We start from the raw sequence: 15,526 nt of genomic DNA on the forward strand, positions 1-15,526 counted from the left end.
CCCCCCCCCCCCCCGCCCCCCCCCTGCCGCTCCTGAGACATCGGCTTCCAAAAGCGCCGGGAATTCCTGGGAAGTGACGGGCGGCTCAGCCCGGGTTAATGGGCGTGAGGACACGGCCCCGGCGCTGGGACAAAGCGATTTTCACTTTCGCTACTCGCGCTGTTCCTTTAAATAATAAGGAAATGCCACAGGCTTCTCGTAAAGGCGAAGCCGGGCAAGGGCTGCTGAACACACGCCGGCAGGAATGTCTCTATCCAGCTCTTCTGACAAGAGTGTTTTAACAGAGGGAGCGTTTTTTTCATCCCTCCCAACGCTTTCCCCACACTGTGATCGAACCGCTGTCTTTGCCTTCCACTCCTGAGGAAGGAAAGGTGTTTGCACTGACAGGTACTTAAACGACATCCACAGGTGCGTTTGTTCGCGGTACCTCATGCACGCTCCTGGCTGTGCTCAGCTCACAGGGGCAAATACACAGCCACAGGAGGAGGGTGAAGGGCCCCCAGCCTGCAAGCAGGCAGCAATAAAGCCCAGGTATCTCAATAAATCAGATACTTCCTTATTTTTCTGCTTTCCCCAGAAGTTTTGAGTCATCCATTTTAGATGATGAGGTTACAAAATTTGCCAACTGAGTACATATAGGTTATCCTTTCAGGAAGATCTGGCTAACTGTGCTGAAGGTGAGAAAATCAGGCTGCCCTGGAGTCCAATAGGCTGAGGTCTGTGTTCTGCCACAGGTTTCCTGGTAGGATTCAGGACCATCAGCTAGATCAGCATTACTGGAAAAAGCTGAGCAGGACTTCCCCAGTGGGAAGCGCTTCTGCCCACTGTTAACACCTCAGAGCAGCTTGTGTCTCCATCTTCCAGGCCACCCACCTTTGCTCTTGCACTTACTCAGTGTTCCTCTGACCCTGGAGGACTGAGTATTTGTGAGCCTTCCCCACCCTGATAGCCACGGGGACCCACTTGGATGGGCAACCTCGCCAAAGTGCCCTGACCTCACCTGCATCTCCAGACTGCACTGGGTCTCCCCAGCATCTTACAGGATGTTCCCAGCCCCTCGGTTTCCTTAAAAGCAGTTTTTGCTTCTCTCTTACTCAGTTATCCAACATGCTGGCACCAGGATGCTCACCAAGGGGGTGGTCAAGGAACCAGCAGAAGGTGTGGGTTCAGTGCTGCTCTCCAGCTGAGGGGATCCAAACCAACATCTCTTGGAGGGCAGCCCTAGCCTCCAGGTGATGAGCACAAGAAGGTGAATTTAACAGTCCAGTCTTGCATTAGGTACACATCATGCAGTTAAAGAGGTAGATATGATCATGAGCACAGACTTGTTTGGGACAGTTGCACAGAAAGAGAGCACTGGGCTCCTTGCTGCTGCCTGTGTAGCTTATGGACACTTGAAATAAACAGGACTAGAAGCCAGTATTTTCACAGGCTTGGGGAACTGGTATATTCTCATGCAATATATAAAATCAATGAACCGTGTGGACAAAATGCAACAGCCCTTCAAGTGATCTGTGGGGGAAAAAAAAGCCCCTTTCCACAGAAGGACTTCAGACTGCCCCCCCAACCCCCCCAGCTCTCGTGCTGTTCTAGGAGCAATGCAGCCCTTAATTGCAACTGCACAAGCAGAATGTCCTACTTACTCAGTACTTGCCAGTACTGAGTAAGTAACTACTTCACTGAATAACTCCTGGCAGCTACAGAGTAAGGTTTCCAGGATCCCACAAGCATGGGACAACTCACGGGACACCCCCTTTCAGTCTGAATACAGTCTTTCTTGTTCAAAGAGGCAAAGGAAATGAAAAGTCAAAATTTGCTCGTGGGAACAAGTTTCTGCTTAGTATTAAAGCTATCTCTGGTACATCTGTAGAAATGCCTACACAGTAGTTCCAGGTAGTGCAGCAGTACAGGCAGTGTGTTTCTACACAGGAGAGAAAACAAGCCCAGAAAGCAGTTTAGCCAGCTGACTTTACATTTTATAATGGCAGTTTATCAGCAATTTGTCTGCACTGAAGCAGCCTACACACACGCAGACAAGATTTGCTGAATGCTGCCTATCACAGAGCAGCTCTTCTGCAGAACCACAGCATGCCCAAGCTTCCCAACAGACGCTGGTGTCCACGTGTAGATTTCTGAAAGAGGAGCTTCCATGCATGCTGTTCATTATCTCCTCAATTCAAAAACTACACACAGCAAATATTTCTCCTATTTGCCAATTTTTTTCTTGAGTAGGGATAGCCTACCCTCAGGAGTGATAAGCACATCACTGACAGTACAAACTAATAAATGAGATGTTTCATCTCACCCCAAAAAACCAAGAAATTAAAACTCAGTTTGCAAATGTTCCCAAGCATCCACCACCATTGAGCTGTCTTACAAAATTCAAAGGCTATATAAAGAAAAACTACCAGACATTGATGCAATACCAATTCTCTCTAAGTTAAAAATAAGAAGCTTGGATGTTGTGACATTTCAGTACAAGTCTGATTAGACACTTGTCTTGCACAACACTGCTGATTTCTATGAAAAGTTAACTGAAGGACAAAAGGCTACAGGAATGGGAAAAATGAAGTATTTGATCTATTTCTGCCAGTGGGCAGAAGAACAGATCCCAGGCACGGCTAGCTGCAGATACAACTTGCTGTAGAAATTTTTAATAATCATGTGAAAAACAGCTGCGCATTCAAGTGTTGAGTTTAGCTCACCGCAGGACTTGCATTTAAAGTGAGGTCCTCTGACACCTTCCATTGACACTTGGCCAAAAGTGGCCACCAGAGATGCATAAATTCCATTTGTGGGCTGCACTTGGAATCCATATTTTCTTCATCCTTCTTTGCACTATCTGCCCAGCACTTCCAGATGCATTTTTCTTTTTCCACCCAGCTCCAGCTTAAACAAGAGTGTTGCAACAAGGCCTGACTGCCCTAGCACAGGGCCTCCACTCCCTCTTCCTTCACATCCCACACAGACCTAATGTCCTGCAATCTCTTAACACTAACAGACACTGTAGGGTGAATTATGTAATCTTCTTATTAAGTCTTAAATCCACAGTACTCCCCATCCTTATTTCTTAGGGCATTTGTACTAATTTGGCCCTTTTTATGGGACCTCTTCAGGGATGTACCTATTCCTATCTATTTGCTGTACTTAACTACCATTATGCACACAGAATAGCAGGGAACCTTCCAATTAACATAGAAAATGTTCAAATACTACACTGATAGCCATGTAGAATCTTGCAGGGCTCATCTTAGTCTAGGAACACTCAGATTAACGAGTATCTGTGAATGCTGGTGAAGAAAGCCATGATGGGGATTTTCAACCCAGCACAGAGCGTGTGCACTCAAAGCCGCTAGAATAGCAAGCTGCTGTGTGGAAAGCCATCCCAGTCACACATTCCATAGCTTCACAGTTCCAGCCCCTCTCATATCCTGTCTTCTCTCACATTAGATGCTTTGTAGCCATGAGAGTATTAACAGTTGTTAGTTCAAAGGGGGTACAGGGAACTACTTCAGCTACTGAAGCCAAAATGTAACACAGGTGCCTTCTGAAGGATACCCACTGTTCAGTCACCAGGATCAGAACCAAGATTATCTGAAACTTTGATCTTTCTTAATTAATTTACTTTGTATAAAAACACACATTTGTATTTACAAGAGTGATGGGAAACAAGTATTTACATATGATTAAATATACAAAGTCTCAATACAGATGCTCACCTTTATAACACAAATTACGCTAAAATCTGTTGCATATTTTCTTGAAAATTTTGTCTCTTAGACATTATGTTGGACCTATCTCCTTACCACAGCACATTTCTATAATAAAGCTTCTAAAAATCCCTCCATTTACTGTGTGAGAAATACATTACATATAAGTATTTACTGCAAGCACATACAGTCATAAACCAGAAAAAGGTATGAATGGTTAAGGTACAAGGCTCCATTCTGTACTACTGTGCAATTGCCTAGGTACTAATCTGAAAGAAAAAAAACACATGTAAGCTAGCTCAACTTAATGCCATTTACTGGTAGCCTATACTGATCTTTAAAGTTTAGTCAAACATCACAATTTCGTACATGACCCAAGATGCTGGTATGTGTAGAAATGTTGTCCAGGAAACCCTCAGACTGCATAATTGGATTACACAAAATCAGATGTTAAGATGTGGATGGTCAATTCCTTTTTCAGAAGAGCACACTGCAAGTAAATATATGCAATAACTAAAAATCTTGAGTTTAAACAAACATGACTATAAATAAGCCCACCTGGCCTAAATTCAGGAAAGGTGGAAGAGCAGGGACCAATGTAACACATTTGTGTGTGATCTTTCATACAACTGTAACATTGTATCAAATCTGGTGTTTCCAGTATGGTCCAGTATTACTTTCTTTTTAATTTATTTATTTAAAAAAAAATAGCCACCCAATTCAGTAATAATTGAAAGTGCATTGGGAGAACTAGACATTCTCCAACCTCTTTAGAGACGTGCTTAATGTAAATGAGCACTTAGCGGTTTCCTAAGAGATGGCCCACATGCATAAAGCATGTGCACAACTCATGAAGGCTCAAGCTAAATGCTGTAATAAAAGAGCAAACAATGAGAGTTCATCAGTGAATATAAGTTGGATACCAGATGCTACTACTACACATAGGCTTTCATATGCCATCAGTGTAACAGTAAAAATAGGAATCTTTAAAAGAATCAAAAGGCTAAATAATCAAGGAAGCTCCCATGTATAGCACGTATATCTCCATGTATAGAGGAGAGACAAAGGCTTAAGAAAAAAGACTGAGCAGACTGAACAAGAGTACAACTGACTTTCCAGTCTGAAAGCACTGAAAGAGAAATTCAAGCGCTGAGAGTAATTTTCCTCCGTCGGAGTGGGTAGCATCTTCTTTCCGGTGACCCCACAGGTTTTTTTCTTTTTAGCAAAACATAAGAATTTTTACTTGTATCAGCGTCTGTTGGTGTGACTTCTCCTGGTGATATGAAATTTTGGACATGGTTTTCCTCCTTCACCTTGCAACCAGCAAAGACTTCTTGCCGCAGCTTGCACAGTTCCAAGACTGGTTGCCACGTTAAAGCTTGGGAGAAACCTTCTGCTCTTTCTGTTAGCACTGGGAGAGACTGCAAAAACAAATCCAAGCATCTCACGTCACATGGGAGAAGTAATGATTACAAATATTTTAATTAGATTCTGACAGGCACACAAAAGCTTCAGTGGCTGCAGAGCTGATTCTTAGAATGGCAGGTGAAGGCTGGGAACTCTGAGCTACCAGCCTAACAGTGACTAGGGTCTGCAACTCAGGGGCCATGCAAAGAGTATGCCAAGTTTAAATCTTCCTTTTTCACATCTCTAAGCTGATTAAATAGCACAAGAACATGACAGTTCATGTCTAAGCTGGTATTGAAGTAATAAATGTCACATGTTGTATGAAGCTGTACAGGTCTTTGTAAGATGTTTTATTTTTCAGATTCTGCATGTTCTAGAATCTCTGTAAAAATATTTCCTATAGCCACAGGGTAATCTTCCTTACCACCGTGTGAGGGGGAATACTGTACAGATTTAGCTTCAGCACTCCAAACCTAAAGATGTACTTGCTTCGAAAGTACATGCACAGGCTTTTTTAATACAAAACTATAACCAAGATGAGTTAGAAGTTCTGATTCATGACATCCTGTCAGATCAAGAAAAGAAAAAATATCCTCTTGGAACAGAGAGATCTCACCTTCATTGCTCCACTGATCTGTTTGGATGCCAATTCTGTCAGCTGCTTCAGATCCGTCATGTAAGCATCTACAGAAAAACACAGAGCCCAAATAAACTTCTGAAACATAATTCCCTACTCCCATTACTTGCTACCAACTTCCTAGAAACCACACAAGAAAGCAGCAGAGTCCCTATATAAAAATTAAACCTACAACACATCTCTAATTATAATGTCACAAATGACAGTTTGTATGTTTTATCTTACTATTACTACTCTTATTCACTCGAAATGCAGCAGTGTCTAGAAGTCTTAACTACAGCAAGCCACAAATTTCCCACTAGGAAAGCTACAGCTTATACAAAACATGAGACTCAAAGATAGTATTTGACATAAAGGAAGAGAACAGCAATAAAGAAAAATAAAACATGTCTTTAAATCTCTCAAGATCTTATTACATTTTATAAAAATGCATGAAAGAAGGAGAAAAAACAAAGCTGTGGAAAAAATGAGATGAAAGAAACCTTTTTTAAGGAGAGGAAAAGGTACAATTCTACTGCTCCAGCTTGGTAGCATCCAGTCAGCTTTTACAATAAGGGCTACATTTTTCTTCTGGCTTAACTCACCAAGCATTAACACCAAGAATTAAAAAGAACCAAGCGTAAACAACATGAACTACATTAATTCTGCTGGGTTAAAAAGAAAGAAAAAAAAGAAGCCTTGAGGAACTCTGAAACAGGCAGCATGTGTTTGGCATCGATTTGATTGCAGCAGCAATATGGTAAGATCAACATAATGTAAGTTTTTATTACTGATTTGCACGCAACAGTAATTTTTTACTCAAGAGTTAAACTCTTAAGTTCTTATAAAACTGTTTTGCATGTTCTCCACCATTATCCTGTCTGCAATGCTACGGTATCTAAAGAGGCTTAAAATCAGCAGATAAGCAAGTACGTTCCTGGGAACTAAGCAGCCTCATCTCCATTACTATTATTTTCCTGTAGGGTTTCACCAATGCCTGCAGCAGGATACAACACTAGATGGTGGACACAGCTCTAAACCCTTTCAGGGTTAAACACAGCATTCTGCTTTGAAGTTAGTCATCATCATTGCTAATGAAGCCCAAAGTGCTGGTCAGATATGGTTTAGGAATGCATAATCCTTGCATGGACATGGATGCTACACTGCACAATCATTCAGAGTTTGGAAGGAAAAAAGAGTTCAAGAGCAGCCTCTTTAAACACACCACAGAGACTATAAAAGGACTCTCTCTAAAATAATGTGTCCAGAATGAAGCATCCTTACAGCAGACTACTGACCTATGAAACGGCAAGGAAGGAGTTAAGTAAAAATAATTACTTGGACCATTCCAGCTATGCAGAATGACTGACACACAGTTAAATGAAATTTTCCTGCAGGAGTTCAGCTTCACATGGACAACATTATATTCCTCAGTGTTCAAGGCTTTCCAAAACATAGGGAAATGAAAAAAGGAAACGAAAGGTATTGAGTAATCTAAACATTTTAGTTTCTGGCCACTGTACTTGCTAAACTGGGATACATAAACTTCCCAAAGACTACATAATACTAAAATTCAGCAGAAACTCTATGCTATCTTGACTAGGGCTTTGCTGTTTCCTAACCTAAAAAGGCAATACCTCAGTGCAGGCTGTAACTAACTTGCAAGAAGCAGTTAATTCACTGCAGAAAAGCATAGATCTGGACACTAGAAACCAAAAGAAACCCAGATATGAAGTGACACTCGGTACTGCTCCTGTTGGCTACTTTGCTGCACAGGCTGACATCTCTGGAAGCAATGTCTCCTGTATACAAAGAGGAAACGATGCCTCGAGTGAAGGCAGATTAGCAGGGTGAGAACTGGAAGATTAAGCTCAGCTTCTAAAATTTTGTTTAACACCACTGCTTGTTACACCAGCTTTATGTTAAGTGCAGTAATCCATAGTGAGAGTTCTGTAACCATGCTTTTTCAACATGGAACAGCATTAGTAAATTCCCTCATTTTTCAACGCTGAAGAACAGGCAAGGCAGAGCTTCCAGTTTCCTAAGGCCAACCTCCAGAAAGCACGTTCCAACAATGAACTGCAAAATACACCACCTTGTTCCAAGGAGTTTGTATAAGGAATTGTCCTGGTTTGAGCCAGGATGAAGCCAATTTTTCTTTTTAATGATTTCAAAAGCATGCAGCCAACTTAGGACACTGAAGCTTTGTTTCTTCACCAAACCTTATGAATGGCACCGGCAGGGTAAAGCTGGATGCCTACTTTGCAAGTTAGGAAAGTCAACATTGCTGTCACTGAGTACTACACAACTGCTTTCAATTCCCTGAAAAAAACAACTGATTAGGAAGAGAGATTGAAGCATTTCTAGTATTCATGTAAAATGGTCAAAGCCTAATGTCAGTGATCCATCTAGTTCCCCTTCTTGCCTCTATCAGTGGTGAAGGAAAGAAGTAAGAAAACCTACTGTGGCTAGCTCTGTGATAATTTCTACCCAATACCCAGGCAGCAGCCAGCTTCTGCCTTGAAGTACAGTGCCCAACAACAGACAGCACTTGGAATGAGAGAAATGGACACAATAAATTGATGCGGCAATACATTCAGTTATGACAAATTTCTAGCTATTTTATTTCTTTAAACAGTCAATAATTTAAAAGAAACTGAAAGAAAGAAAACTTCTTAAATATTTACAGCTAGCCAGTAGGGTAGGCAGTGTTTCCTCAGTACAGTTGCCCTCCCCACAACATCCTTACCTTGAGAAGGCTGTCGCCTTATCTCTTCTGGTGTTACAACTGGATGGTACAGCTTCTGCATATTAAAAGAAAAAAAAAGAAAAGAAAAAAAAAAAAAAGAAAAGAAAAAAAAAAGAAAAAAAAAAAGAAAAAAAAAAAGAAAAAAAAAAAGAAAAAAAAAAAGAAAAAAAAAATTCTGAACTACCTTTTTTTGTTCAATACACATCTAATATATACATAGCCATCAAAACAATGGAGAAAGACTACTACAAGCAGATGGTGGTGGAATTACTCAGATAAACAATGTATTAGAGGTACAGTTTATAGATAGTCAGTTACTAGAAAGAGTGCTCTGGTTAACACAGTTCAGTTCACTGCAAACACATCTCCAACATCTGCTTTAGTTTGCAGAATACTAACTATTAAAGCATGAGAACTCAACTGAAATCCAGGCATTCTGGAAGAAGCACTGCCACCTGCTGCACAACTGATGAAGAAGAGATGCTCTTGGTTTTAAGAAGCCATTGACAAAAATAGTGTCCTTTCACAAAGGAGCAAACTCGAACAAAGGGTACATTAAGACAAAAAACTAAGAAAAAGAAAACTAATTAAATGACCACATTCTAGCCCTGCTATTACTTATGCATAAGAAAGAACACTCTCCTTCACAAATCGGGCTTTCTGGCTTTTTGGTCCTGCTGTGAGCCTTGTGACTTAACATCAGTTAATTGTGACATCAAGTTAACCAATAATAAACAAGGAACATAACTATTATCCAGTTGTATTAAAGGTGGACTTAGAACCAACCACCATGGAAGAAGGAAACAAAGCAAAGACATGGAAACAAAATTTATATAATCTGCAAGTTAGTATTTTTCTTGGATTCAGGAGCTGTCCCTCAACCTTCAAGCAAAAGCAGGGCCATGAAGACGATCAAAGGGCTGGAGCACCTGTGCTATGAAGACAGGCTGAGGGAATTGGGGCTGTTCAGCCTGGAAAAGAGAAGGCTCCAGGGAGACCTTATAGCACCTTTCAGTGCCTGAAGGGGCTACAGGAAAGCTGGGGAGGGGCTTTTCACCAGAGAGGGCAGGGATAGGACAAAGGGTAATGGTTTTAAACTGAAAGAGAAGAGATTTAGGTTAGACATCAGGAAGAAATTCTTCCCCGTGAGGGCAGTAAGGTGCTGGAATAGGTTGCCCAGGGAGGTTGTGGAAGCCCCCTCCCTGGAGGTGTTCAAGGCCAGGTTGGATGAGGCTTTGTGTAGCCTGGTCCAGCGTGAGGTGTCCCCGCTCTTAGCAGGGAGGTCAGAACCTGACGATCTTTTAGGTCCCTTCCAACCTTAAACATTCTATGATTCTATGAAAGTCAATTATTATTAGTTTTACTAGAGCAAATCTTTCACAGTTTGAACATCTTAGTAAGTTTACAGTAAGAGCTCCAACTAAAAGAAAAAACATTGTTTGCATTAATCTCAAATATAACAGAATATTGTATGAAAACCTACAGGATGATCTCTTCCTTTGGCAGTTATAGGGAGATCACCATGCTAATTGATTGGTTCTCACCAGATAAACTGCAATTAACTACTGTATCATCACAGTTGCTCTTTATGCCTCAGAAAACACGCATCACATATAGGAGTAATTAGGGTCAAAAAAGAACAAAACAATTCCTCAACCAAAAGCAGAGAAACCATTAGTACCTTCACAGAAGTAGCTGAGAGGAAAAAAAGCCACTTAATTTACAGAGATAAACTAAAATCTTCCTATATTTTGTACACGCTTCAAAGTAAAATAATCATCAAGTGGTGGTGGTGTAAAATCTGAAGAGATCAGCAACAGAAAAAGGCAGCTTGAGAGGCATTCTAAATAACTAATGCACTTTGGGACTCAAGCAGAATATAGTTTTCCTTTTGCAGAAAGATTAAAAGGTCTCGTTAAAACTTGGTGTTATGCAACGGCATATTTTATTTTAGTTTATTTTGTTTGTTTTACGTACTTGACATATTGATAAAACAGAGAACACAGAAGACAATGTATGTTAGAAAATACCTCAGGTTTGGGATAAATATATATACCTGTGCACTTTTACTTACTATAAATAATTTCTGCCTGGCTAACCTAGAGTTATTTTAGTCCTCAGAAATGCAATGCAGGCTCTTAAAACAGCTTTTTTAAAAAAAAACAACCAACAACAAAAACCCAAACAAATCCATGATGCCTTTAGTATAGAATCATAGAACAGCTGAGGTTGGAACAGACCTCTAAAGATGGTCCAGTCCAAGCCTCTACTGAAAGCAGGGCCAACTACAGAAGGTTGCCCAGGGCCTCAACCAGTGAGGCTTTCAATATCCTCATGAGTATCTCCAAGGATGGAGACTCCACAGTCTCACTGGGCAACCTGGCAACTTGTGCCAGTGTTTGATTACCCTCACAATTACTTTTTTTTTAATGGTTAAGTTGAATTTCCTGTATTTGCATTTATGCCCACTGCCTCTTCTTCCTTTTTTTTTTTGTTTCCCCCCCAAAGGAAATTGACTTTAATTAATCAGGAGGCAAGCAAAAGGCAGGCCTAATGTAACTGCAGGAGAGAAATTCAGCAACTGAGGACATGACTGGGTTGTTTTATGTCAGTAATTAGTTTATGCTCAGTGTTAAAAACTAGAAATTACTGCACCTATTAATTAAGCCACATTACTACTTTTTTTTCTTTCTTTATTGGAAGTACTTAGTGTAGTTATTAGTGCAACAAAAGCACTTAGGAAAACACAGCCATCTCTTTAACAGTCATATGCTACACATCATAATATCTATCTGTATGTATAATAACATTTAGTACTTCGACTAGCCTTCAGCCAAAGATTTCAGAAACCCAGATCTTGATAAATAGGTGTATACTGCCTTGTAGATCGTGAATCATCATGTCAAAGCAATCTGCCTGAGTAACTTGCTCACCCGTGTGTGCCAAAGGCCCAATTCGCTCACTTTGTAGGAACCCTCATTTCACTGAAGAACAAATTAATGCAAAGAAACAATTTCATTATATGACAAAGGATCAAAAGCAACTATGGGAAAGAGCTTAGCAGTCAACATTGGATGATTTATTTCTTCAAGTCACACACAGTCAGCAGACACTATATGCAAAAGTTTTCTGAAAATCTTAGGTTACTCACCAACATATCTTGCTCTGCTTTCATGGTTTGGATACAATGCATCAATATCTTTTTAGGCCACTGCTTACGCTTTGTTGCTGTCTCTACTATTAGGTCATCAAATTCATCTTCAAGAATTTTAATGCTGGAACCTAAAAACAACAAACACACAAAGTTATTGTAGGAATTCTACTTCTTTTTTTTTTTTAATTTGAGACGAAGTTATGAGGAAAAAAAAACAGCTTTAGATCTTAAATAAAAATCCATGCACGATTATCAAAGAAGAGACAAATGTATGTCTTGGATCTCCTTGTTAAGGTGACAGAAATTGTAGAACAACTTGACGTTGGCCAGTTTGAAGCAAATGAGTTGGGGGTGGCAGGAGGTGGAGAACCATCCGGAAAAAAAAAAATCAGAAATTTATTTCTCTGTGAACTCTGAAACTGAGAAGAAAGTCTCACAAAGAAATTGCTATCTTTTGAGAGAACTTGATTTCCAACTGAAGAAAAGCAATGCAAGACAGAACAAGAAAAATTGTTTATCTGTGTTATTTGCAAGTATTATGCAAACACCAACTGCCCAAATAGTAATTTGAAGCCTAACTGATTTTGCATCATATATAGCAGAAGCATGCAGTTTAACATGACAATATGCAATGCCACCTTCATGAAACATGATTCCTGGATAACATCTGTAATTACTAGTCATAAGGAGTTTACAAAAACCTAAACATGCCTGCTTTCAACACCTGAGGCCCAAGAGAGTGTATGCGGTAGGAGCCAACTTCCACAGCTTGCTTTTCCAATGCTAAAATGAGACTAAATACCGAGAACGTATTTTCATCTTTTGACTGAAGAGTTTTGACTGCTGCTATCCTACAACAGGTACTTAGCTTCCCCAAGATTGCAATTCAACTTAACAATACCTTCAGATACTATTTTAAAACTGGTTTCAAAATTTAGACAAGTACAAGCCTGCACTTTCCTGACATCACATGCCACCATTACAAACTATAAAAAATTAAGTATTATAGAAGAAAACAGAAGTAACTGCTCAATTTTACACCGACTGTTTGTAATGGAAAGGTAATGCATATTTGTATATTCTTCCATCTGCACACTCCTGTAATTTTTCTCCTCAGTGGAGATTTAAAACATTGATAATAGTGCTGCTTTTTTATTTTTTATGTAATTTTATAAACTCCTTAGCATTTAAATTCACTGTTCCCACTAACACGTTGAGCACAACTTGGAAATCATGCAATGTTTTCAATCCAGTGGTAAAGAATGGATTTTGAGCACCCTCTCTTGGTCAGTTTCAGAAAGGCAAAATCAAGATTTTAAATTTGTGGGTTTGTTTTGTTGTTTGTTTTAGGATCACCATGAAATCATTTAAAGAGGAAAGACTAGAGCCACTGGTCTATGCAAACAATGAAGGCCCAAGATGTCAGATCACTTGGTGATGCAAACTGCATGACAGATGGGCACACGACTAAATTTATGTCAAATTAAAAAGCACAATACAGTCCTTACACCTGCTTTATGCCAGCTGCAAGAAGATGACAGTATCTCAGCTGGAAAAAGTTAGACTTGTCCAGACACAGGCTTACTTACAGAAAATAACTTCCATCTGGACAAAGTTGTCCTGTTAAGAAAATCCTGTTACGAATTTTCAAAGAAATCTCAATTAGTGAAGTGAACCTGAACCAGCGTTTTGCATCGTGAGGTCAATTTGTGACCTTGTAGTCAAAGGAGTTGGAGTTTTATCATTCTAGAACTAAAACTGCAGAAGCTTCCTGACCAAAAAACAGTTCAAGGAGCTATTTGTCCATAGCCAGCTCAATATATCTGCATTTTCAGCTTTGTGCAAGTTGCAGGCAAAGAGCATCTAACGCTAACACAGGTGAGCAAATGAATTTTGGACACCAGACTACCAAGAATCTCCACTACTATTATTCAAAAGACAGTAATTATAAACACATTATATATATTACATATAAATATATGATTATATAGAAATAATTTTGAACATTTATTTAGCTTGTATATTAAACAGTAGCGACAGACAAACTACTGGCTGTCTTGACAGGAAGAGATCTTGGCCAATGTCCCCAGCATAAGATCTCTCAGGCTGGAAGGGCCCTCAGGAGACCCCTCTTGACTCAAGACTCCTGCTCACAGCAGGGTCAGCACCCAGTTCAAATGAGGTTGCTCAGGACTTTTCATCCAGTTGTTCTTGGAAGCCCCCGGTACTGGACATCACACAAGCTCCTTGGGAAACCTTTTCCAATGCTCAGTTACCCTAACAGTGAATTCTTACTTCCTTATATTAAGTCAGAATGTCCTCTTTTATTTATGACTCTTGCCTCTGTGCACTTCAATAAATACCCTGGTTCCACATTCTCAGTAACCTCCTCTGAAAAGGCTGGTTTGTCTTCTCTGGGCTAATCAAGCCCATTTCCCTCAGTCTCAACTCACAGGGCAAGTGCTCTAGTCCTCTGGTTGTGTTGGCAGCCTCTAATGAACTCACTCCAGTTTAGCAACGATTTCCCTATACTGGAGTCCAAAAATGAGTTCTATTTCAGATGTGCTCTAGTAAGTGTAGAGTAAAGGCAAATAACAACTTCCTTGGATCTATTAACTACGCTCTGGTTAACACAATATACTAGGCTGGCTCAGGGTTAGTTCCCCTGAATTGGCTTGCTCTTGAGCACGGTCACTGCACACTGGCTTGGCTAATGTCAGCTGCAAATTGGTTGAAGATACCTTCCATCTCCTACTTGGTGATGGATAAAGACATCAAAAAGAACAGGTCACAGAGCAGACATCTGAAGAACCTGTAATGAGCTCTGAGGTAAAAATATGAACCATTAAATACTACCCTCTGAGCTTAATGATCCAGCCAGGATTCTCACATACCTGGACTGTAACACCCTAGTTTGGATGCTCTGGAAGGCTGTGTCATTGAATACTGGAGCAATTCCAATGGAAGAACACCAAGAGGGTTGGCAACCACAACACATGACGTATGAGAAGCAGCTGAGGGAGCTGGGTTTGTTCAGCCTGGAGAAGAGAAGGCTAAGGGGAAATTTAGGCACTACCCTCCGCTATCTAAAGGGTGGTTCTAGAGAGGAAAGAGGCTGGCTTTTCTCAGAGGTGTGCAGTAGAAGGATGAGAGACAACAGGTATGATGCAGCAAAGGAAAATTTCAACAGGCCACAGGGAAAAAAATTATCACAGACATGTCACAGAAAATTGCTGCCCAGACAGACTGTGAAGCCTCCAAATACGGGCCCTGTTGCAGTGCTGTGGCTTTAGAAACAGGTCAACTTACCCTACTCCATTACATTTTGAATACTCCCTTTTTTAAAATGAAATGAACACACTCTTCCCTAACCTCCCAAATGAAAAAATCTTGCTTTGTAATACTGACTTTCTAAAAGTCTGCTGTAGACTTTCTGGCAAGGCAGCTGCTATTAAATTTGGTGAAACCTTTGTTTTATTTTATCAGATACACTGGGAGCCTCTAAGCTTCTGTGGCAGCCAAGGGAAGCACCATGCTAGTGACAGCTGAAGCTTGTGCCTCGAGATCTATTGTGCACCTTTTCAGGATCACATCTGAGCTAGAGTCTGACCTGCTCTGTGAGCATCCTTACTGCTGCAGACAGCTGGGGGGAAAAACTGCCCAATCAAAACCCCCACGTGCAGAAACCACAACAAAAAAACACAGCAGGAAAACGAAAGGAAAGCAAGGCATACCCCCCTGCTGCTCGGAGTCGCCCGAAATCTCCCCCCAGGGCTGCCCATCGACGGTGACGTTCTCCCGCACGGCCGTTTCGAAGTTCTGCAAGAGACGAGAGAGCCTGAGGAGCCATCCTTCGGGCTTCATCCTCCGCACCTGGAAAGGCCTCTCCT

General features: G+C 40.7%; 2 protein-coding genes across 2 annotated transcripts in view; both read right to left on the reverse strand.

Annotated features, from left to right (window-relative positions):
- BATF3 (basic leucine zipper transcription factor, ATF-like 3) overlaps positions 1 to 1,006 on the reverse strand; it is a 5,257-nt gene extending 4,251 nt beyond the window's left edge. The window contains exon 1 of the mRNA XM_009994793.1: positions 1,001 to 1,006. Coding sequence (XP_009993095.1) covers positions 1,001 to 1,006 — 6 coding nt within the window. The remainder of the gene's footprint in view (positions 1 to 1,000) is intronic.
- Positions 1,007 to 4,852: 3,846 nt separating this feature from the next.
- On the reverse strand, positions 4,853 to 15,500 carry NSL1 (NSL1, MIS12 kinetochore complex component). Its single transcript, XM_009994794.1, has 5 exons — positions 15,371 to 15,500; positions 11,634 to 11,764; positions 8,483 to 8,537; positions 5,734 to 5,801; positions 4,853 to 5,131 (listed from the first exon to the last, which is right to left on the reverse strand). Exons 1-5 carry the CDS (start codon positions 15,498 to 15,500, stop codon positions 4,853 to 4,855), a joined length of 663 nt encoding a protein of 220 aa, XP_009993096.1.
- Positions 15,501 to 15,526: the final 26 nt, after the last annotated feature.

This window comes from Chaetura pelagica, unplaced genomic scaffold (assembly GCF_000747805.2).
Source record: "Chaetura pelagica isolate M959 unplaced genomic scaffold, ChaPel_1.0 scaffold2, whole genome shotgun sequence".
NCBI classification, from domain to species: domain Eukaryota; kingdom Metazoa; phylum Chordata; class Aves; order Apodiformes; family Apodidae; genus Chaetura; species Chaetura pelagica.

What these genes read in the sequence shown, in the direction of transcription:
- NSL1 (XM_009994794.1), bottom strand. Translation starts at nt 15,500, where the DNA reads ATGAAGCCCGAAGGATGGCTCCTCAGGCTCTCTCGTCTCTTGCAGAAC. An exon ending in CGACTCCGAGCAGCAGGGGG is followed by an intron (nt 11,765 to 15,370) that starts GTATGCCTTGCT and finishes TGTTGTTTTTAG; the next exon opens with GTTCCAGCATTAAAATTCTT. An exon ending in AAGGCGACAGCCTTCTCAAG is followed by an intron (nt 5,802 to 8,482) that starts GTAAGGATGTTG and finishes GTTTTTCTGTAG; the next exon opens with ATGCTTACATGACGGATCTG.